The sequence below is a fragment of the Accipiter gentilis genome, chromosome 18 (genome assembly GCF_929443795.1).
Source record: "Accipiter gentilis chromosome 18, bAccGen1.1, whole genome shotgun sequence".
Lineage (NCBI taxonomy): Eukaryota > Metazoa > Chordata > Aves > Accipitriformes > Accipitridae > Astur > Astur gentilis.
Window position 1 is genome coordinate 16,616,839 of NC_064897.1, and position 24,742 is coordinate 16,641,580.

At 47.6% G+C, this 24,742-nt stretch overlaps 1 protein-coding gene across 1 annotated transcript in view; it reads right to left on the reverse strand.

Annotated features, from left to right (window-relative positions):
* WNT5B (Wnt family member 5B) overlaps positions 1 to 24,742 on the reverse strand; it is a 78,260-nt gene that overhangs the window by 13,166 nt on the left and 40,352 nt on the right. Inside the window, exons 2-3 of the mRNA XM_049822691.1 lie at positions 4,294 to 4,436; positions 3,330 to 3,577 (exon numbers count right to left, since the gene is read on the reverse strand). Coding sequence (XP_049678648.1) covers positions 3,330 to 3,577; positions 4,294 to 4,436 — 391 coding nt within the window. The remainder of the gene's footprint in view (positions 1 to 3,329; positions 3,578 to 4,293; positions 4,437 to 24,742) is intronic.

Genomic DNA, 24,742 nt, shown 5'->3' on the forward strand with positions numbered 1-24,742 from the left:
GAGGGGGGTGGGAGAGCTGGCCCCCGTGGGGAGACAGACGCAAAGATGGTAAGAATGCGTCGCTCTAACTTTTTTGGATGAAAAAGTTTTCATTTCAACCGATTTCTTTTTGAAAGCGTTTCCCTGAAGTTCGCCAATCGCGAAGAAAAACGAGGAAGAATATTTCGCTTTGTTCTCTTCTTTTATGACTCCTTCCCCCCCCCCCCCCCTTTTTGCATTTGAAAAGGCAGAAGAGATAAGATCTTTGGCTCCAGAAATGACTGGACTAGCCCGGAAACCCCAGCCTTGCATTTAGGATTGCACTGAAGGAGATAGACTCTCTCCTCCCCTGAGAAAGTTCTAACGTGACTTTTTTGGGTGCTCTGTCCTCTCCCTCATAAACGTAGAAGTAAGGAATGTGTCTGTATATGAAGTATAGAAATATATATACACACATATGCAGTCTAAAATCTGTATTGACAGCACAAGAAGCAACTTCAGAAGGACAACGTCTGTGCATTGCCAGAGATCAACATCACAAACACTAGGAAAAACCAATGCTATAAAGCAGCCTACTTCAGTGCTACAGATACCTCTACAAAGCTTTGTATCGTTGGACTGCCTCACCTCCATGAAATGCACAAATTGAAGGTGTAATGATTGAACACAGACCGACCGGGTCTCCCGTTTCTGAGCTGAGCCAACTTCTGTGAGGGGGAAAGGAAACTAATCTTCCAGGTTTCTGAGTGAACGGTCTCGTGAGGATCTCCCAGGCTTTGGACTTGGCCAGGGCAGGTTCTCCTCCCCTCTCACAATCTAGAGCAGCTCGAGAAATCATGTAATATATGCTATGCCTGCATCGGTGGGTGGGCAGCTGAGGGTTGCTGGCACACTATACACCTTCTGGGTCCTTCTTATCTCTTCCCCCACCTCCCCCCAACACTCTGGCATGCCTCTGCACTCTTGCAGATATCCTGGTCTCCAGACCTTTCTCGTGCCATTGGCACAGAGTACAGAAAAAGGGCTATGGTCCAGAATTGGGGCTCAGAGGTTGAAAACAGGAGACAGGCACACAGCGTGAATCCAGGGAAGAATTATTTTATAGTTGACACAACCTGTGAGATTAAAAGGCTTTGTTTTCTTCCCCAGCATGGAAAATAGATTTGCTGAAATGATGAGCAACGCCTCATTACAAAGCAGGAAAAAGCAGAAGCGGAAGGTGGAACTAAGAGAAAAGGCAGCATCCCCCTGCACAGCAGCTTATCACTGACATAGGCAACAGCAATGAATCATCACCGACCCTGTAATACCCCTGTAATACTGGTGACATTTTTGTTACTTCTGTGCTGTCCTGTGCTGGAGTATAAACATCTGAACATGCTCTAACTGACCAGAGAATCTAAAGGAGATGGGTTCAAAACTCTTTGTTAGGATAGGTTTTTAAACAGGGGCAACCGCAGGCAGTCACCTCACAGACACTACCATCAGCAGATTCCTACTAGAGATACAACAGTACTCCCAACAAACAAATGCATGCACACACAAACCAAACAGCAGCAGCAGGACATACTGGACATACCCATCACACACCCACACCACCTCTTTCCTCATCATACCCCAAATCTACTCCCAATCCAAACTAACAGGATCAAATTCATTTTAGAGAGGAGGAATCTTCCCTCTTCCACTATCCGCTCTAGTCCCTTCTTCCCATATACCCTCTGTCATCCTTCCCAACACTTCTCATCCTTCAGCTCTCATCTCTGCTTTCTCTTAGTTCACCCTTACTTCTTTTCTCCAGGTGCGGACTCACCTACTGCACCAACCTGGGCTGCAGGAAGGTACTGAAGAAGAGGAGGTTTGCTTCAGAAGGTGAGATTCCTATTTTCTTGTGGAGTCACTAGGATCTCTTTGGGGATCTGAAATCTACCCTATTCTTTAGGATAAGTTACATGCGAGGGAGGGACACCAGAAAGGAAAGATGGAGTGTTATTTTCTGTCCTTTCCCTTCGGTGGCTGAAATTTCAGTTTTCATACCCCAAAGGACAACTTTTAATAATCTAGGATTATGTGCAGCCTCATCTGGCCACCACCCTTGCTATCAGAAAGTGAGAGATCAAGGATGCGCAGATGCCTTGGATGTTGGTCAGGAGCTGAAAGTATGTGTCAGGAACCGGCATTTCCCAGGGCAGTACCCCAGAGAAGCCGGGATTTGTTAGGGTATGAGCTGGGCAGAAAGGAAGGAATTAGAATGGCTCTGGTGGCCTGAATTAGGAATTCCCAAAAGGTTGAGTAACACATGCAGAAATACCCCTAGAATTCTCTAGGATGACACATAAGAATTTCAGGATCAAATGGAAGGGATCACAGGACTTGGTTACCCTAGTGCTCTATCGCCTTGACGCCCCAGAGGTATTAAAGATGCATCTCTTGGTGTCCTGCTGCCTATGCGGTTTTTTTGAGAGTGAAGCCAAAAAGGTGCAAGCAATGCTGGGGGGCAGCTGGGGGTGCAGGAGCTGGAAATCTTTTTCCATCCCGTGGTAAGCATTTTCCCTGACCTCACAATCTAGAAATAGTGCTGGTTCTTCAGTGTAAATGATCGGCTTTGCGGGTGGGAAACAAAACCTCAGAGAGCGTTGTGTGTGTGTGTGTGTGTGTGTGTGGCTGTTTTAACACCTTTTCTTTATTGTCCCGGCTGTCGGACACATCAAACCAAGCCCGGATTTCTCGGTTTCTTGCCATCAGATGACTGCATTTCAAAAGGAGCTGGGACAATGTAGCTAGGTCACACCTCAATTCAAGTGCAGCAATGGCCTGTCAATGTGCCTCTTACGGCCAGCAGGGCAGGAATTATAAAAATCTCCTAGGTTTACACAGAAAGCGGCAGAGCAGGGAGGGGGGCAGATCCCATGCCAGGAGAGTCCCTATTTCCCGCAACTCAGGGCTGCATTCCCTGTCCAAGGGCACTCCAGATGTCGGGAATGATAACATCGGTCCATTGTTCCTGGCTCCAGCTTCTTCCCTCCCTACCTTTAACCAAGCACACAAAAGCAGCCCCCCTCTTCCTGACCTTCCCATTCCCCCCCCCCCCCCCGCCCAAGCAAGTGTGCCCCCCTCAGCCCCCCGCTGCGGCTCAGGTGCACTGCTGCCACCCGCCCGGGCGCAGGCAGCGCACAGGCAGGGCTCGGGCAGCACCAGCACACCAGGGAATGGAAAAGCTCATTAAAGGCAGCATTAGGAGCGGTGCTAATGGGGCTCATCACTCCTGCGTGTGTATTTGAAGAAAGGGAGAAAGCTGCCCAGGGGCAGCCGGCTTGTGCCCAGCACCTCTCTGTGCCGGGTGCTCCTACCTATTTTCATGACCCGCCCGAAGACAGAGGTGTTGTCCACCGTGCTGCAGTTCCACCGCCGCTGCCGAAACTGGTACTGGCACTCCTTGATGGCACTGCGGGCCCCTTCCCCGATGAACACCATGTGCTCCTGGTAGAGCTGGCAGAGCTTGCGCTGCCCAGGGGAGAGCCCCGGCAGCTGGCTGCACACCGGCTGAGCGCCGATGATGTACATCTCAGGTCTCTGGATGGGGTTCATGGCCAAAGACCTGCGATGAGAAAAACATCCCAGGGAGTCTGGAGGGAGAGGCCCCCCCACCCCGCGAAACGCCCGGCACCTTTCCCCGCCAGCCCAGCCCAGCCCAGCCCCGCTCCCAAAGCTCGGGCGCATTTCTCATGTCAGCTGCCTCCCTCCACGGCTCTGCCAGATGCGAGGCTTTTCCAGGGCTCTAGCGGGAGAAACACAGCTCGTTTGTAACCCGAGTTTAAACACGGAGGACACCCGGGATGGGGAGGGGGCAGAGAGAAAGCTCAGCGCTTTCTCTGCCAAAGAAGAAAGCGGGCTGCTTTTTTGCAGACCGCCAGCGAGCGATGCCTGCCTTCGAGCCAGACTGTTTTCCGCTCCTTAGGGGAAGGGGGCTCCGCGGCCGCTCCCGGGGCTCTTGGCAGCGCCTAGGAAACCTTACCCATCCTCTCCTTACGCGTTCCCACATCCTCGAGCCCGGGCGGGATTTCGGCGAGCCCTCGCCCACGGAACCCAGAGAAGCGCCCGGAGGAGAGGCGGCTGGGACAGCGGGAAAGGGGAACCCGGAGAGAAGCGAGCATGCTGCGAAAGAAGCCCGGCAGGCAGGAAAGCTCCCGCGGGGAGCGCAGGGCGGCCGCCCCGCTCCCGCTCCCGCTCCGCCGCCCGCCCCCGGACGCTGCCCGCTCCCCGGCCCGCGGCGGCGGACAAAGGCGCCGCCGGCTCCCCCGCGCCCTCACTCACCACCAGGAGTTGGCGTCGGCCACCGGCGAGGTGCAGCTGCAGAGGAGCGCGGCGGCGAGGGCCAGCCTCGGCCCGGTCATGGTGGGCTGCGGGCGGCGGCGCTGGGGCAGCCCCCGCAGAGCCGGCCGCCGGGACGGGGCGCCCTGCGGAGAAGCGCCGAGGAGAAGCCCTGGAGCGGGGCCTGCGTGCGGCGGGGGGCGCGGCGAGCACAGCCCGGGCTGCCGCCCCCTCCCGCCCCCCACCCCCGCTGCAGGACCCTCCCCCGGCCGCCGCCTCCCGGGGGCTCCGGCGGCGGCCCTGCCTCCCTCCCTCCCGCCCGCCCTCGGCCCCGGGGCAGGGGCCGCGCTGCCGGGGCTCCGCCGCCGCCGCCGGAGCCGCCCCGTCCCGCCCGGAGGGGGGAGCGAGGAGACGTGTGGGGCTGGCCTCGCCCTTCGGGGCGGCGGGAGGGGCCCCCGGCTCGGCCGCCTTTGACGCCCCGTCCCGTCCCGTGGTCCGGCGGTGCCCCCGCAGGCGTGCGGGCAGCCGGCCGGGCACATCAAAGCGCCGCGCTGGCCCCGCTGCCTTTGTAATGCAGGGCCGGCTCGGAAATGAGCTGCCCCCTCCCCAAAACGGCCTCCAGAAGGGCCCCACGCCGTGGCCCCAGCCCCGCGCCCCGGGCGGGGGGTCTGCGGGGCTCGGCCGCGCTGCCGGCGACGAGCGCCGATAGGGCTGGCACCAGAGCCTAATGGCTTTATGGGCAGGGGAGGCGGACAGGAGAAAAGCTTCAAAGGCTCCCCTTGTCCAAACACCCCTCTCCCTTCCCCGCTCGACCCACCGGGAACCTCAAAGGCGCGGGCAATCCGGCGGCTCCTCAGCTCTTCCCCCCGTCGCCGCCCCCGGACACCGGCAGAAAGCAAACGCGGGCACCCCGCACCCGTGCCGGTACTTGTGGCAAACGCTCCTCGCACCCTGCCTCTCTCAAGCCGCGGGGAAACAGCCACCTTACCACACCGTCGCCACCACCGCTGCCGCCTCCATCTCTGCACGGCCTCCCACCATCCTGTCCCACCCTGCGCCACACGGTCCTCACACCTCTCCGCCACGGACAAATGCCCTCGCTGCCCCCCCCCCGCCCCAGCCTCCTTGCCGGGCCTGGCGTCCCCCCGACCCTGCCCCTGCGGGTCCCCGAACGCAGGCTGAAGGTGCGAGAACCCCCCGGGTTGCGGCCGCAGCGTACGTGGGCCGAGACCCGCAAGTCCCCGGCGTTTCGCTCTGCCTCAAGAGCGGCACCCGAGACGTGAATCACCAGACTCGGCAGCTCAGACTGCTCAAGTGTATTTTTTATCGAATTCCTCGCTCCCGCCACGGTGGACTTGCTGTGTTTGTTTGCGGCACGCTTCGCTTCCTCCCCCATCCAGATGTGCTGTACCTGCAGCTGGTGGCCCATCTCACCTGGCAGGCAGATGTGGGGCTGCAAGTGCCAGAATTAGCCTCAGGACAAAAAAGCCTTGTGTGACCCAGAACCTCGGTGGGAGGGGAGTTTTACTGCTTGGGCACAGCAGGATCCACGTCTGAAGAAAACAGGGTGACTTTATTCGCATCTTCTATATCCTCCCCTTTCCTCCTCCCACAGCCCCGAGCGTGACGGAGGGATGGCGAGGTGTATGTGTGTGTAGCCACGCATACATGTTTTGGGTCTGTTTCTATAGGGAATAGACAGAATGGAAAGTTTATCTCCGGGAGTCTGGGGAGGAAGGAAGTTGTGTATGGATGAATGGCTTTTCCATGACAAACAATGAGTCTGCACAGACATGGTGTGATGTCACCTAAAGAATTTCCAAGCCAGCCTCAGATACAGAAAACCTTCTCACTGGCAGAGATGAGAGCGTCCCACCTTTCCATCTCACCACAGCCAGAAGGAAGAACTAGGGCGGGGGGGGGGGGGGAAAAAGCCCTCGCTGTCTCACACACGTACACGCATGCACAAGGCAAGCGCCATGTAAATAGATGACACGATGGGAGAGGCGTATCTGCAAGCTTCGCCCTCACCAAGTCTCCTCGCGGATTCTGAGAAAGAAGTAAACCGTGGCGAGCGGCCCCGGTGCCTCTCCCAGCCAGGAATGTGAGACTGCACCAGCCGATGAGGCACTTCCACAAATACAGGTGATGTCAATGTCCGCGTTCGTGTGAGCTTCTCTGAGAGCATGTGCGCAGCCGCAGCACTCCACGGGGCAGCAAGGAGGTGTCACCACACGGTGCTGCACTGGCGGTCCACCTCCGGCACTGTGGTGTAGTGGAAACAAAAGCCTTTCCAGCTAGTAAAGCCTGGGAGATACTTACATGAAACTTGGTCCAGAAACACACGGCATTAATTAAACATCTCCTTTTAAGTATTAATAACCAAAGGCAGCCAATGATTAACAACAGCAAAGTGATGTGAATACTGCTAGTAGCAACCCGACCACCAACAAGCACAAGCAAGGCAATGATCTTGTTTTGAAACACGAGACATAAAAACTGCCATGTGGGATAAGATAGCTTATCCAGCTAACCCAATATACTGTCAAAGGTGGCAACTAAAGGAGATGCTTCAGCGGGAAAGGTCTGAAACTCTGAATTCTATCTAAGTTCTGCCGCTGGCGAGAGCGACTGCCATTGAGTTAAGATGTGCATTGCGGAAGTGAGTCATTTTTAAGGTGCTGGAAATAATTTCTTCACTTGGCTGTGTTTATGACTTCAGATAAAGCGGTAATAGCAGGTGAGGTGGCGTTGGAGGGATTTAGCCTCAGCCAGCAACTTCCAGACCGAAAGCTGCAAAGCGTTTGGCTGGTGGTCCGAAGAATACTGTCTATCCCTCTTCCTTGTGCCTGTTTCTACTTGCCACCAAAATCTTGAAAGCCAGCTTTCGATTTTGTAAATAAAAAGCTTGGGTTACTTTTTAAGCCCAACTACAGGGCTGGTCCAAACAGCTTTGGCGAGGTTGTTTGCCAAAGCAGGGCTGGATGGGAGAAGTCAGTGAAATTTTGTGAGGATGAGAGGTGGGGTGAAGTGGGGCTGTTGGTGGGCTAGGATGAATGGAGTCAGTGAAGCATCAGGTAAGATGGGGGTAAGGAGCTGCTGAAAGGTAACCCTGGATGACCGACGGGGATGCTGGCAGGGTTATCAGGACTTAGGGGGTTCAGGGGAAGGAGGCTAGGAGTGAGCAGGATTTTGAAGTGGCTCCATACGAGTGACATGAAGTGGGTCACTACACCAATGGGTACTGGGAAGGCCCTGGAGAAAGCCAGTCTCACCTGCCTTTCTGTTCCCTGGTTAACCCCTCTATCACATCCAGGAGAGCCCAACCTCACCCCAGGCAGACCACCCCTCCTGGCCATCACCTCCGTCCACCCCACACCACCCAAGTGATTCCCACTTCCATCCCAAACCATCCCTCCCCTGCAGCAGCCCACTCACACCAACTCACACTGCTCCTGCCACAGTAGGGGAAGAAGGGGCAGCAGAAAGAACTCCAAAACCAGGGGTTGCTCTTGCTTCTGCTGAAAAAGGCCCCATCCCACCCCTTCCAGAGAGCCTGGCTCGCTCAGCAGCAGTGAACCCACACTGTGGCTCAAGCACTGCAGGTCTGATGCTTGCACCCAGATTGCTGAGGATCACCTGGGCCAAATAGAGAGCTGTCGCCTGAAAACGGGACATGAATCTCAACCTCAGATTACAGGTCTAACGCTCCCTTCTTAGAGGCAAGAGCAGCGGCAGCAAGCCTGCATCTTCGTAAAGCCTTGGCATTCTGCTGCATTCAACAGTCTGCTGCCCTAGGCAACTGCCTACTGTGTTGCCTGGCTGCCTAAAATTAGTACCTGTGTTTGCCTTTGTTCGATTTTCAGAGGTGACAACTGTGCACGAAGCACAAATTTACACATCGAGTTTCTAAAGTCACAGCAGAGCAGCTGGAGAGCTATCACCACTTTCCCAATACCATCCCTGCCGCGTTTGCTGGAGGAGAAGCTGCAAGACTCCAAGAAGGGGAGGTCGTGTCCATGAGATCATTTGCATAGATTTGGCAGACTGTGAAAAAAGTTGAACTCTGGCTGGAAGACAGCCCTGATAAGTGAGAAAAGGAGAGTTACTCATGCAAATTCCTTGTCCTACCCTTATTGTTTTTCAAAAATTTGGGATGTCCCCAAGTGCGACACAGATCTTTATCAAGTGCTATAAGAAGTGTTGAAAGAAAACGTAGGTCTCTTTCCATGTAACTCCAATGATCCTAATTTCTGCAACTTGTCTGCTTTCTCCCAGGCTGGGGAGAACTGGACATACATTCTTCCTGTAATGATCAAGAGCTTATTTCAAGTTCCTGTTTATTCTTGCAACTTCACTGTGGTTCAATGCTTGTTTTTAATGCCTTGCAATGTCCAGTGCGTCCAGAACCATTTATTGCTCTCTCTGACATAAGACACTTACCGAAGATGGGAAAAATTACTCACTGAAGTAGACTCTCCTCTACTTAAGGAGCCAGTAGACATGCATCGCCTGGGAAGGAGGGTTTACATGTGCTGCTCAAAAGGGAATCCCTGCACTCCAGTTCTGTACCATGGACCTGCTGGTTGACAGCACCAAGAGATGTACTGTAATGTCCTGCTATACATCTGCTTCTGGCAACCAGGCTTGGTTTTAACCACAGTTCTTACTAAGATTTCAGGAATCTCATTGAAGTCTCATACTTGCCCATTCAGCTGAATCAGTTTTAGAGGGAATGTAGATTTAAAAAAAAACCAACAAACCAACAAAAAAACAAGTCCCTTGAAGCTAAATTGCAGCCCTCACAGAGAAACCTAAATCGTCTTCTACCCCACCACCCCCTACTCATCTGGTCTTATGCTGCTCCCCTGCTGCCAACCTGTCCCTCTCTCAGCACTGTACCACCATGTTGCTGTACTGGAGTCAGCCTTCCTGGATCCAAATGTGTTATTTTATGTGCATTGCAATTACTACTTAAGTAGCAACTGGAGCCACCTCCATAGGTCCAGATCCAGCTGGGGTGTTACAGAAGCTGTAATAAAACCTTCTCAAAGTACCCCAGCACTTCAATCCCTCATGTCAGCCTCTTTTGTCTTGACATTGCCTTGCCTCATTGAATTGTTACACACTGCTGGAAGGGCAGATTATTCCTGCATATGTCCTGCCTGTTTCTTTTCGTACTTATAGCCTCAGTTTTATCTCCTGATGTGCTCATGTGCTACCTTTTTCTGCATCTCATCACCTGTCACCCCTGCTGACAGATCCAGATTTCCTTTCACCACTACCTTGCTCTTTCATTTTTCCATGACTCCCATGGCCAATGACATCCAGTCTCACTGTCACCAGGGCATGTAGTGCAGCAAATGCCAAGATATACCTGCCAGTCTCAGCGGACCCAGTGACAGCTGTCCCTGAAGTGCCTCACCAAGGAGAGCAAGAAAGGAGGAAGGTTGCAAGTAAAGCAGAAGTATTAGACAACAAAAGAGGCCAGATACTAAATATTTTCACCATTTAAAACCAGAACAGATAAAAAGGATAGTGATTCTATGAATAAAACGGCTTCTCATTAGTGAAAGATACGGAATGTATGTAAAGCCTTATCAACATTGTAATTTATGCCACAATATTTCACATGACAGGCAATGAGCTCATCTGGAGCAAGACCATCTCACCCGCTACAAAAAAAGAAGCAAACTCCAAGGATAAACCAGGACATGAGCCTCCTCCCTCTCAAGCTGATTCAGTAGTAGTTGTACTCTTACAGCAGATTAAAACCCACTGTTGAGCCAACCTGGTCCACTGAGACCAGCACCAGATGTCCCAAAGAAAAGTGCAAGAGACTCAGCAGTGACCTGTGGAGCACCTGTAGAAGCTGCATGTGCTGAAACAAAACTGATTTTGATTTTTCAAAATCACGGAGGAAGCAACATAGACCCATCCCTGCAGGTACATAGCTGCCTGGAAACTGTCCATATTTACGATATTCCCAGGAACAGATCCAGGCCATCCGGTTCTTTTTTCCATGGGAACTCTATTTGCATGTTGGCAACCTCAGTCAAGAGCCAGTGACCTGAACCAGGACATGTCTGGCCTGAACAGGGACATGTCTGGCCCAAATTTTGCACTTCTTGTTCCCACAACTACTAGAATACCAGGGTTTCTTGGGCTGCGGCAAATCATCCATAATCACAAACTCAAACCTTCTTAGTGTCCTTTATTTATATGGGCAAGCCCTATAAGAAATTAGACCAGCTCCACTATGTGTAGTCATAATCTAACAAATCACTAAATACATGTATTTGAAAAAAGTACAAACCATTTTCCTCTGCTGAACGTTCAGTGGTTTGCTTAACATGCCCACGGTGTCACAGCTTACTTGCCAAACAGGCACCCCATCTCCTTAATTCGCACTAACGATTTCTTCTTCAGCAATAGTTCCCCAGACCCCGCCGAAGGACCTGCGGGAGGGCAGGTTGAAACACAAGCCCAGGCAGGGTTAGGAAGCCCACACTGCTGCTCCCCGACAGGTTTCTAGGAATGAGACTCCAACCCTGTGCTGGTTTTGGCTGGGATAGAGTTAATTTTCTTCATAGTTGCTAATATGGAGCTATGTTTTGGATTTGAGCTGCAAACAGGGTTGATAACACAGGGATGTTTTCGTAACTGCTGAGCAGTGCTCACCCAGAGCCAAGGGCTGTTCTGCTCCTCACCCCACCCCAGCAGCGAGGAGCCTGGGGGGGCACAAGGAGTTGGAGGGGACACAGCCGGGACAGCTGACCCCGACTGACCCAAGGGATATCCCAGACCACAGGACACCATGCTCAGCAGTAAAAGCTGGAGGAAGAGGAAGGAAGGACAGGATGTTCGGAGTGATGGCATTTGTCTTCCCAAGTAACCATGCTGGAGCCCTGCTTTCCTGGAGATGGCTGAACACCTGCCAGCTGATGGGAAGTGGTGAATGAATTCCTTGTTTTGCTTTGTTTGTGTGCACGGCTTTTGCTTTACCTATTAAACTGTCTTTATCTCAGCCCACGAGTTTTCTCACTTTTACCCTTCTGATTCTCTCCCCCATCCCACTGTGAGGGAGGTGAGGGAGGGGCTGTGTTGGATTTAGCTGCCGGCTGGGGTTAAACCATGACAAACCCTTAATGCCATCTAGCCAACAACTTTCCCAAGTGTTAAGTTTACATGGAGGATTAACCATCCTAGAGGGGTATAAGACATGAGGAAAGTGAAAAGAAGAAAGTACATCCCTCCTTTATTTGTTTTCCAGGGGTCAACCCTGGCAGCTGGTTTGTTACCTGCGATAGCTGACCGCGGCACAGAGACCTCAAGCAGTGACAGGAGGGCAGCCCTCGTCCTGCTAGAGAGCTGATGCTGGCTGCAGGATTTGCATGAGAACTCTGGACTCAGATTACGGTGGTTACGAGCATGTACGTCAGCCCTCCTTGAAGATAAGGAAGGATAAGAGGACAAAGTTCTCCGACAGCGTGAGCAAGGAGGCAGTGAAAGGCAATCCAAGTCAAAGCAACTTCTCTGCAGAGATTTCAGAACAGGCCAGGGGATGGGAACAGCTGGATGATTTTAAGTTGTTTTCTTCCTTACTCTGATCTTGCAAAGCATGGAGAACTCTTCCTCCTCCCTAAAGGGATGTCTAGATCCTCCAGTCCTGCTGGAGTCATCCCAAACCAAGAAGATTTATGTCTCTGCATCTCACAGACCTGGACCTCATTTTTGCTCTGAGTAGATATATATATATTCCTTTCAGTTTGTTCCATACTCTGTAATAATTACATCAACTGGCAAAGAAAGTAAAATATTTTAAATACAGTTAAGCTGCTGCTGCAGTGGTTCTTAACTCTCCAGGAGTGAATGACCAGGGGAAATAGGGAGATGCACGGTTACTGCTCTGTCTCAGACATTCAACACCTCGGTGTAGGTCACAGGGACTGGTGTCAGACTGACTCGGATCAATAGCCTCCTGTCAGTTAAAACATTGCCAGCAAAGCTTGATATATACATTTCCAAAGGAAATAGTAAGCCATGGAATAAAATCAAATAAAATTTAATGTCTCTCCTTCCAGTTAGAGCCTTCAAAGATGCTCTTATAAAGTCCACTCTAATGAAAATAATATTAATGATCAGCTCTTCCTCCACTCTAGAATTGCAAAACAAACACATACACCCCATACATTAGACCCCACAACTCTAACAGCCACTATTTTCCCCTTACCTTACAGAAAGGGAAAAAGAGGTGCAGGAAGGGCTGTGTAACAGGTTCAAAACAGTAAATCTGTGGTGCAGATTTACCTCCATTCAGCAAAGCATTAAACCAGGTGCTTGAAAATAAGCATACGCCTGCTCATTTTTGCTGAATCAGGATAAAAATTAAAATCTGTTTGCTTTTTCCATTCTTTCGACCACCAAATACTTCTGCCATCAATTAAATGTTGTTCCTGCTCAAATACAGTGCATTCAAAGTGCAAGTAGGAAACAAAACATTTTGGGAATAATGCCCCAGTGTATCAACTGTATCATCTACATAGTTATTACAGTTTCCAAACAAAATTAAAAACATGTTCCAAGCATGCTTATTACGTTTTAGTATTAAAAAGTATACATAGAAAAGGCTGAAACACTATAAATAAAGTCTATATCAGAAGATTACACCGATTTAACCAATTTCAGAACTTACTTCCATACCATCATACTTCAGTGAAGGCATTTCCTGTTAATTCTGGATGCAACAGACATAAGCTAAACCTGTTCAAACTGTCTGGGAGTAGACTGCATATACATTTGTACTAAAAAGATCATTTTATATCTCACCTTTATTCTAGCACCAATCACATATGTGCAATTCTAACTGCAGAAAATAAGGTATCTTATTTTAGAACTTGCTTGTAAAATGCTATCATAACATTATTGCCTGCTTAAATAAAGAGTTTCCAGATACAAATTTTCAGCAAAACATGTATTCATGCAAACTTAATCTGGAAAAGTTGTATCAGTGTATCAGTGTTGTGTAGGTTAGTTAGCCTTTAAACCAAAAGCAAAGCCTTCAAAATTAAGATCGGTATGATTTAACAACTAGACTGTTCAGTTAAATCACTGAATTTCTTTTTCTTTTTAAGTAGATAAGGTCTAATATTAGGAACAAGGGGTTGTGCCTCTTTTCAGTGACACATACGATCCTATAGGTAAACTCAGTGAGCACCTTGAAAGCTGTGGTTTATTTGAGGTCCCTACACTGTCTGGCATCTCACCATGTAAAAAGCTGTGACTCTTTCTCTGATTTCCAGTCTAAATTTATTCATGGCCAGCTCACACCCATTTGTTCATGTGCCAGCTTGTGCCTTAAAGCTCAGGATGCCAAAACTGAGGCCAGAGCCTGACAATACGGTTCTTCTGGCAGCATTACCAGGGTAATAAAGACCTCTCCCCCTGGGGGCTCAGCCCAGCTCTGTGCCGCAGGACACTGCTCTTTCAAGGTGCAGCCCCTTGACAATATAAGCAGTTAAAAAGATGATATAAGGAGTTAAAATGATTCAAAATTAAACTTACAAAAAAGAAAAGACCGGGTTTTACTTATTTAACTGCCTGAACTGGTTCATGTGGGAATCAGAAGCGCAGCGGAGCAGGGCAGGAACGCATGGCTGGAGGGGCTGAGCCACGGTGGTACCACCTTCACCTGAGTTAAATTTGCATGGAGCTGCACTGGCACTTCAAGAAAAGTTGTATTCCTGGGAGGTTTGTGGATTGTGAATCCGTTTCCTGACCGATTACTTAAACCCATATTGCTGCCAAAGTCCCTGTGTTATCAGGGCAAGGCCTGAAGTGCAAGAACACAATAGTAAAAAACATGGTTATTTAAATCTAAGTCTTAAAAAATTAGTAACAAAGCATTAATTTGAAAGATGCCTTTGTGTAAAATTACCTGCTTTGGAACAGATGAGGTTTCCAGTGTAGCAACTAGTATTTGCTGCTTTGTAAATCCTTCCCTGAGCAGAAAGAAAAAAGAACTGGAAAAGTAACTAGAATTGCTAGCGCACTTTACTCAAATTTATTCCTTTTCAATGACTTAGAATTTGACTCAGTTTTCAAAGCATATTATATAGATATTTTAACTGCCAAAGCTATCCAAAACCTTTCCAAAAAAAGCTACACTTTTTTCCTGCTTCTCTCCTCAACATGAACTGTACTGTGACATTTTTGCTGGTGGTACAGACACTAGAATAGCACCCATCTCCTCCTCCCACAGCTCTGCTTGCGCAGCAGGGCTAACAAAAGTCAAAACTTGATTTATATCAACACAGCCAGTGGCAGTTGTCACCCGACCGGCTTTCCACCCATCATGAGGTTTTCTGAGCACATCCTGCACTCCACCGGTGGGGACTTCATCCTCTGAAGAGCTTGGCCCACACCTAGCCTTCAAAACAAGGAATCAGATTTCAGAGGTGCCTGTGGAAAACTGCCCTTTTTCCTTTCCTGCTTTTGACATGAAAAATGTTGTAACCACCAGAAGCAAAACTCCAAGGGGTTAAATTATCTGGAAAATGTAGGTGCTTATCTAACACCTCAGCTACTCGGAAAGTGGTGTACAAGCCCATGAATGATGGACACTAGAGAATTTGGCCCTATGCTGTTCTGAGAGCCCAGTTGGTAGTACCCACATTTTGCAGCCCTTCAAATATGGATTTTAAAGTCACCGTTCCTGCAGCAGGTGCAGCTGGGCTGGACAAGGGCACCCGATTCAGATCGTTACGATCCTGCAAACTTCAGAAAGGCACTTGGATATTTTGACTTCTAATGCCAACCAGTTTTTCAATTCAGTTTGCTATCAAGAACTGAGGGAGGGCAAGACTGCTTCTTTTGACGCAACGTGGGTTGATGACATCTTTGAATGATCATACACCTACAGCGTCAGATGGCGTGAGATTGTCACCAGGTCTCAGAATCACACTTGAAGAAGGAAACAAGCAACTACTGAGTGATTCTCATTCCTGGTGAAAATTCAGGTACATATACGATGGTGTGCTAATTTATCAGAGGGAAAGGCATTTTCCTCAGAAGCAAACAGAGCTTGGAAGACTGAGACTAAAATCCTCTCCTGTGGCCAAACTACCCTGGGCACAAGGTGGACATCAGGTCAGGTCCCCTGCAGGTGATGCCTTGAACAAAGGTAGAGAAGGAAAATTTTACTGTATCACTGTACAAACAAACTTTTGCTTGCTTGAAAACTTCAAAATTTTGGTATGTACTAATTAGATAAGAAAAACCTTGAGCTTTGTCAATGATATGTGCTAGCGGCGCCAACAGACAGGAGGCCTCGGGCCTGATGTGCCTTGGGCCCCGATGATAAGGTTTGAGCTCTGCTGAGTTTTTGTGATTAAAAATTGCCAAGGCCAGTTAACTAGGGGAAAGAGATGACCCACACTGTGCGTGACCAAAGGGTGGACACTATGTAAATGATAATATCAATATGTATGACTGGAATAATGTAACTTTCTGCTTGCTGTAGGTAACAGTGTGCACGATAGGTGGAGCGATCCCCTGTGCACCCAGTGCTGCAATAAAGAATGCCTGCTTTCTAAAACTCCAAAATCGAGTCTTAAGAGTTTCTTTAACTGGCTTTTTTGGTAACACAGGGACAGCCTGCCTCCCCTCCCCGGTCACTGAGGCCGCATCACACCTTTATGCTAATGGTACTCTCTGGCCATATAACACATGGCACTTAAATTGCACTGCATTGGCATTTCCAGCGAGGAGCACGTACAAAGCCGACGATTTGGCACAAACAGTCCCCACTGCGGTAATTTCGTCTGGAGCCCTGCTGATCTAGGCAAGGTGGGGATCTGACCTTGTGTCTGGTGACTGCAGCAAGGGCTCAGGTCGGGACCTTGTCTTCCCAGCACCGCTGCTGATTTGCTTAGCCATCTCGTTTGGGTTATAACTGAGACTCTGAAATTCAGTTTCTTCATCTGCCAGTGGGAGGTAAATTTAGTTCAGGACTGGTATTGTGATCTTGCCTGTGGATGCTGTGATACGTTACAGGCTCTAATGCATTTAAAGATCCTTTGGTGAAAACATGTAAATACAGTTAAGTCCATGTTCATCGTAATGCCTCAGGCAAAACTTACCAAACACAAGAGAACAGTCTATAGGAGACAGCTTTTTTTCAAAGAAAGAAATGTGTTTATTCTTCCCTTGAAGCTAAAGAGAAAACATGTACCCAGTGGGAGAAATCCAGTAGGTTAAGTTCTTCTAACTGCCACTCAAATAGAGAAAATTAAAACTATCTCTTTTATGCTACCATCCAAAAGGACATTTACAGTACCAGAGATTCCTTTCCCCATTATCTTGAACATATTTATTCTCTCTGGCAGTATGCTATTGAATATGTTGGCTAGACAGGGCTAGGGAATTTCTGTAGGTGGAATGGCTGTACATCTGGAACACAATCTTGGTTTTTTTGGACAAATACAAAGTCCTCACAGTGAAAAATGTGTTTGTCTTGCAAAAAATAGTGTATTTGTAGAGAAGGCAAGGATTGCTCGCCTTGCAGGTGAGGGAAGCATGCTGCGTTGCATAGAAGGGTTATGTGTGTGGTGTCTTGCACGCTTGCTTGCAGGTGCGGACCACAGAAAGCTGGTATATGAGGATGTATGCACCCATCCCTGCAGTGGGCAAGGTGTAGGAGGAGAGAAGGAATTGCCTGAGTCTCTATATTGCAGGGAAAGCAAGAAATCCTATTAAGGATTTATGCTGTTGCAGCAAAATAACTTTCCTACTTGAAGCAGAAGCCAGCTTTTTCATTGTCTTTACTTCACTCGTGCTGACAGTGTGCAGTTCTTCAGTCAAGCCCAGTGCCAGTTTTGTACTGAGAGATTCATCACTAGGAAACGGTCTACCAAGCCTCCTACCTCCTGTTCCTGCTCTCGGTCAGGTCACAATTTCAGTTGCCTTTGAGGTGTATTTCCAAGACTTCTAGTGAACTGCCTTCGTATTGCTGAACACTCATAACGTGAAAGCAGTTATTTATTACATGAATGGGTTTGAAAATATAGTCACATGCACATTCAAAAAAATGTTCTAGAGAAGGCATGTATGGGAGATGTCCGAGAAGACATTTGTGCGTGGTGTGTAATAATTATAATGTTTTCATTTACACAGCATCTCCTCCACACACAAGGGAATATAACAAAATGTAACTAAAACTGCATATCCTTAAAAATAAAGGGAGAGAGAGCGTTTCATACAAAGGTTAAACAAAAAAATCTGTTTAATGTCACTTTGGGGATTAGAGGAACTAGAGTAAAACAAACATTCAGAACAAACTTTGAGGGGTTGCTTCAGGAAAAGCACGTGTGTGAGTGTGTGCCATCACATCTGCATATTCAATACATCTTGCCGGGACAGCTCAGGGAAAATAGGAAGCTGGAAATTTTCAGTGTGGGAATTAGATGGAAGAATGTGAACCATTCTAAACAAAACATAGTGAAGTTGCCAGCTGACTTGCTAAAATGCCAGTGCTCTCTAGGATCCCTTGAAACGGAGCTGAGGACTGGCCTTGCCGTTCAGGCAGTGGGTAGGGAGCCAGGAGATCTGGGCTGTATTCCTGGCCCTGCAACAAACCCAGCATGTGATGCTGGAAAGTCATTCAGCCCTAAGTTTCCAAAAACTGATTTCATGCTTATACTTCTGGGCACCTAGCATGAGACAGTGTGAGCCCAAACATGCAGAATTTCAAACAAAGTTAAGCCACAGGTATTAACTTCCCATCCATGCGGAAGATACATTTTGGGGCTCAGTTTCATCACGGATACAACGGGGCTAAAACCTGTGAAGCAACACAAAATGCTACAAAGCTGCAGGTATTACATGATTACATAGACCTCTCATTTTGCCAAAGGAGAGGTGCTACAGATATGCAAAGGAGTATTATTTAGTTACCTGTTGTCTCCCACGTCCTGGCAACCACTGCCGTTCTATAAATATTTTCACAGGTTTCAATACCTCTGAAGATTTTTGTTTATGTTTCCTGCTTCAGGGCATCAAGGAATAATCTTCTTACGAAAGGATTTACTGTTCCAAAAGGAACATAAAGAATACAGACCAGGATTGCTGGCAAAAAGTGTGGAACAACACCACCGACAAGACTAGGAAAATACTAGATCTCAGGGGTGAAATAGTGGAAAGAAAGAGGCTTTTCCACATAATTTAGTCAGCATGTATGCTGGGGAAAAAAAAAAAAAGAGTAAAAGCAGTATTTCTAGCTTACGTTTTCCTGTGCACACACATTTTTTAAAAAAATTTGGAACCATCTGGATTAAAGAAAGTTGTGTTCTCATTGTACGTGACAGAATCTGGTCACATAGAAGATTAATTTATATTATACTGTAGGCAACGGATTATCGTGTTTTTTCTGAATGGTGTAGAAACAAGTTGGAAGAACTAGCATAAAACACAGATCTTGTTTTACCCATTTATATTTCCACCTCCAACACATGAACTCTGTACTTTCTTCCCACCCTGTTTGCATCTGCCCTTAATTTTACCCTCATATTTTCAGAGAGGATTTTCAAGATTTTTGTTGTGAGCAGGTAGGTAACATACATTGGTGAATTAAGCAGTTTGAATGGGGATTTAGTGTCCACAAGTACCCAAGAACAGAAACAAGAATGAAAGTAGTTTCTGAAAGGCACCTCCTTTTGCCACCACTTCTCTGTGCATCCATTGGAGTTGCAGCAGGTTACTTTCAGAAAATCAGCGGAATTTAGCACCAACAGTTTCTGCAGTGTTACTTTGAGGAACAAGATGTTAAAGTAACCTTCCTTTGGCTAGAACTAATGTAAATCCTCTATTAAGTATAAAATTGTATTTTATGTCTTTATCCTGCCTTCCATATAAAACTGTATTTTGTAACTCTCACCTGCAGTTTGTGCCAGGCTCTAACTGTGACTGATTTTCACAGCATGTTCCCAAAACAGTACTGCCCTATTTTTCAGTTTTCCTCTAAGAACTTTCTTTGGAGGCGATGCTCGTAGGGCAGGTGACATAACTTTGTCCAATTCTAGTGAACTGCCAATTTTAGAATGCTATTTACTACCTGAAAATGTGCTGGTGGCCATGGTCCAGAGAGGGAGGAGTTAAAAGTAATGCTCCAGCAATCCACGGCTACAAAAATCCCACACAGCTACATCTGTACCCTCCCTGGGCCGAGTTTACCTTCTTGTGAGGTTTCTTCTAACTCTTGCTATTGCAGGAATACATGAATTACCCATCCCTGGACCTCGCTCCTGGGGCCCCATGCAAGGCTTGACTGGAGAGGGACAAGCCCAGGTACTGATGCCTTTTCTTCCTTGGAGCTTCTAACAGAGAGGACAGCAAGAAGCTTCCCTGATAGGCAAATAAGCCTTACTCGCAAGCTCGCCAGTATTGCTCTATCTGCCCTGACTGCATGGAAACCTTCGGCAGGCGGGAGGCTGCATCCACTCTTCTCCAACCTCAGCCAAAGGCCAGAACATCTCCCCTGTCCCAGGCTGGACGTGCTGGCTGTCAGTGGAGTTACACACACACAGCATCCGGCTGTCTCTGCTAGGTTTTGGACTAAACAGCCATTACAGAGGAAGATTTCACAAACCTGGTGCTGTAACAGGTACCACACAGCACGCTGGACACAAATACTTCTGCTGTGACTGCAGGGGCTGCCCCATTTAGGTAGAGTTGTAGAGGTCTCAGAGTTCAATTCCCAGGAATGGCTTATCAAAGCAATTACTACCTGAAAGGTCTCTTTGGTTTTGTGCCACTGCTTTTAATAATAATGATTACATCAGGTATTTTCTGCCATCTCCATCCTCTTTGGTACTGCTAACAAGGAAATGACAAAGCCCAACATTTAAAATAGCACCCAATGCAATCAACTGCAAGCGCTGAGGTTTCAGATTTTACATCCTGCCCTCCCAGAGCACTTTCCCTTTGATGATTTTAACCACTGAGTACAGAGCTTCCTATAAGCCACGAAGGGTGTGACATGCGTGGCAGAGTCAGAGAATTGCCTGTGGTCAAGGGCCCAGGTCGCTTGCTCTAACCACCAGACAGTCCTGTCCCACAAGCGCAGACAAGACATACATGATACGTACATGGCATTCAAGTGCAGTTGCCTGGACCATAACATATTATTTTGGTTCTTCAAGCAATCCTTTCATTTATGCTTGGTTCAGTCTGTTACAGCAGCAATAGTCACTGGCCAATTAATGGCAAAACTGGGAGTATATAGTCCAGACCTCCCACATTTTACATCCTCTGACCATTCCTCCTCATACCAGCATAGTTATATTCTTGTAGGCTACTGACTGACAAGTAAAATCAAAACCTGAAGAAAATACCCAAATCCCAAAGGCTCAGATTTAGAGCTGGAGTCTGCACTGACACACCAGCTCTGAATTTTGCCCCAGCACCTAAACACAGATTCACAGTATGTTGTATTTTGAATAAGCCATCCCCAACACCACGAAACACACAGCAGATTGGAATTACTTTACGAAGGAGGAACCATGTAATCCTAAAATAAAGATTCGTGTAGTACCTATTAAGAGACATGATACCTGCAAAGTACAGAAAAAACACCAGTTTTTTTATTTTTAAGGAAAGCTTCACAGTGACCTAAGCTTGACCTCTGCATGCAAGAGGATCCCAATGTTACAATTTCCAAATAACCCACTGATTAGTTACATTTTCTTTATAATCTCTGGTCAAAAAAAAGATCATGACCAGCATGAATTCCAAAGGGAATCCATTCATGTAACAGCCCTATCCTGATTTATATATCTCTGTATGCACGTACATAGATATGTATATATGCTTATGTATCTAAAATATGCACATTACACATCTGTTCTGCCTACACTTAAATGCCTAGCTCTTAATAGAGATCTTTGTCATGTAATTACTGGTTGCCTTCACAGAAGGGTTCTAGGGGATCATTTCTGCTTTATGTTCAAGAAAGCAAAGGAACGTCTAAAACACCCTAGCGCAGCTTCTATGACACCTTGCCAAGAGCAGAACAGCACTACAGTAGTAGTCAGGAGTCCACTCAGCGTGAAACAGTGATGAGCACCGTGTTCTCACCACGACAAGTTGGCAGCCTCATTTTGCTGAGCCATGTCAGAAGACGGTGGCTTGGGTGTCAGCAATGCAAAAGGACATTTTGGTCTCGTTCATACATAAAAACTATTCCCCAAATTGACTTTTAAGAAGTTCCACTAAACCAACTTTAAACCCAGTTTAAGACCACGGGTTGTATCAGGCTTAGTTGATTTTTGTGGACACGCTTCCAATCTAATGAAGAAGGTCTGGAAGCCAATTTGTGATGGACAACTGTAGCCCTCTGTGGAGAGTGGCTGACACTAGAACTTGAACAAGTCACAAAGCAGCGTTAACTGAACTACTCATTAAGCCAGTTATGTTTTTCGGAGAGGAGAAATTTCCCCGCTGTAGCTTAGACTGCGGTGAAACACTTTAAACTGAGAAGTAATGTAGCAGTGGGCTGGACAAAGGACTGAAACCCCAACATCAGCAAGTCACAGGAAAGTAGCTAATGGATTATACCAGGCTACACCCCAAACTGCACCAGCCTGCAGCCTCTGCAACAGATGAGGGAGGCTGAGGCCATCCATGCCTACTTTTTTGCAAGGGTGGGAAGGAGAGCACCACTGTTTTAAAAGAAAGCCTAGATCTCCGGAGCTGTGTGCATGAATGAGGACCCAATGGGCTCCTACCTGCCTAACGCTCCTTTGACCACCATAGCGGCACCAAGTGGAGTATGCGAATCTGAGCAGCCTCTATAGCCCTTCCCTGCAGCCTTCTCTGCTCCCTTGGATGAAGCTACCTTGTCCCTCAGGTGCTGGGATGTGGGACAGCGCGGTCAGGTGGGGCAATGGGAGTGATTAGTGACTGCAGGGTGCAAGAGAAGGCAAGAAGGAACACAGTCCCTCAAGGAGCCAGTTCAGGGAAAGGAGTACAGTTAGCTAAGCAAGGCAGATAAATATATTACTGTAGGAATTAATTTAAGGCTAAATGGATCAAAAGACAGAGAGAAGGATTAGTGGGGCATGGGCTTTATTGTTCAGGCGGTTTTGTGTCATTTCTATCCTGCAGTACCAGTGACCACCACCCACAGGTAAGAAAAAGCCAAATGCCAAGCAGATTCCTGTGGGTAAATTCACAAGTGTTCCATTCCATGGCTCAAGCTGTAAAAATGCAGGAAGCACAGGAGTAGGGTGCCAGAAGAAAAGGAAGGGTAAGGAAGGACTCTGTTATCTCTTAAATAATTAATTTGAGCCAAAAGTTACCCTGCAAAATGAGAAGCAAAAGAAACAAATAGGGACAGACAGAGATGGGAGCTGCAGTAAGACCTGGTGGACTTTATGCCCAATCACGCAATAGAAGATGCAGGACAGATGATGGTGCAGCTTTATCAGCACGAATTACTTCCAATCGCAGAAGCCACAAGTGAGTTATGCAGATCCTCCTGAACCCCTGCCAAGCAAAACTGTCCAGCCTCCACTGAACACCGGTGTAATTGGGGAAAAAAAAAAGAACGAAACATTTATATGGCAAGTGCTTTCAGAAAGAGAAAGCGGCTGTTGGGAGCTGCTCAAGGGGCTGGAGTGCTGCAGACTGTTCCAGGGGGACAGATCAGCTGTCAGAGTGCGTACGAGGCAGGCAGGGATTTTTAATAAAACGCAGTTTATCGCATGGTGATTACCACCTCCTATTTATACCATATGAGATCATGAAAAACATGGCACATATTTCCTTACTCCTGGAAACACAAAGTCAACTGAACAACCATGTGATAAATTGGTCCTTTTCATGCACTTTTACTTTGTCTTTCTAAACCTCTATTTCCAAACATCTGTCACTTAGACAAAGTGAACAATAAAAATCTACTAGAAAAATACTTTCTGTGCCCTCCCCCCAAAAAACCAAACCCACAGTAGATTAGGATTACAAATCTAAATTCCAGGGCTGTTCCATTTAACGTGTAAATCTTAATTGTTCACAAGGAAGCACAGACGCTCAAAGTATGCAACATGTGAGAAAGGGAACTTCAGGGCCTCCAGAAAATGCATCATCTGTTTTCTAATGCATCATCTATTTCTATTGCTGGTTACACACAACAGGCATTACAGACACAATGTGTTAAGACATAAAGAAAAAAGTATTTCAGGTAAGCTTTTATGCCTTAAAGAGGACGCCTTCCCCTACTCCCCCTCAAACATGGCTTGAAGGTGAAAGGCTTGAGAGGAAATACCACATTATTTCCACGGTAAGATTCTGCAGTCAAATTCAGGATAATACGGTAAAAGACTTCATTAGCACTCTTTCAGAATGACTTGTATAACTTGCTTGTAGTTTTGCCAGTTATGAGTAATGCAACAATCACTAAGATACACCAACACCACCTTTGTACCACATTTCTTTCACATGTTGCCTGATGTCTACCGGACTCAGCCTTCTCGTAAGCGATCCCGCTGTCTTCAGCCAAGCAATCCTCGCCAAGGCAGGCCCACACGGCCCGCGAGACGCCGCACCTTTCACCTGCTCCTCATTTCATGGAAATTCTCCTTTTCGGCTGCAATGGTCTACAACTAGTCTGAGCGCAGTAGATCTGCATTGCGGCTGCTCAGCAAAATCTATTGGCCCTAATCTTTTTCTTATTAACCCGATGGTTAACCATCCTTTCTCCAACAGCACAAAACTAAATAAATAATGCCACAAAGATCATTCGCACTGGGTGACACCCCGGTACAGCGTCCGTGTGGGACTGCGGCTCCACGATCATTAAAACCAGGTCTATGCATTTCTGGATCACCCAGGAGTACAAATTTGATCGGGATCGGGCCAAGGCACGTGATTATGCTTCTGCTGAATGAGCCAGAGTGCACGATACAGAGCCAACGCCAATTTTGCGCTGGCCGTATGCCAGCCGCAGGGGTGCAGACGATACCTGATCTGGCTGGAGTTGTGTACAGTGATACCTGATCCGGCATAAAGACTGCTAGTAAAAAGTTAACCTGTCAAAAACTTCTTGAATTAACTTGAGCAGGCAGAGTGAATGAATACCAGGTCAGCGCTTCACATCATGTGGCCACCCCATTTTTGAGCCAGTAATAGGAGTTGTACTGCTGGCTTTTCTGCGTTGCCAAACCACAGTCTAAAGTCGATAGCGATGCTTATATGCATGGGGATCTCACTGTAGGATCAGGGCCTCTGAGTCCTTCAACTTGCCTTGCCTTCAACTTAAAGCAAAAAGAAAAAAGCAGAATGAAACCTAAACCTTCAACCTCTAAGTAGCCAACAGAGTCTTCTAATATGGAATGTACGTGAAGATGGAGCCGTGGGCATTTCTGTAGCAGATAAATTTAGATGATGATTAAAATAGAGC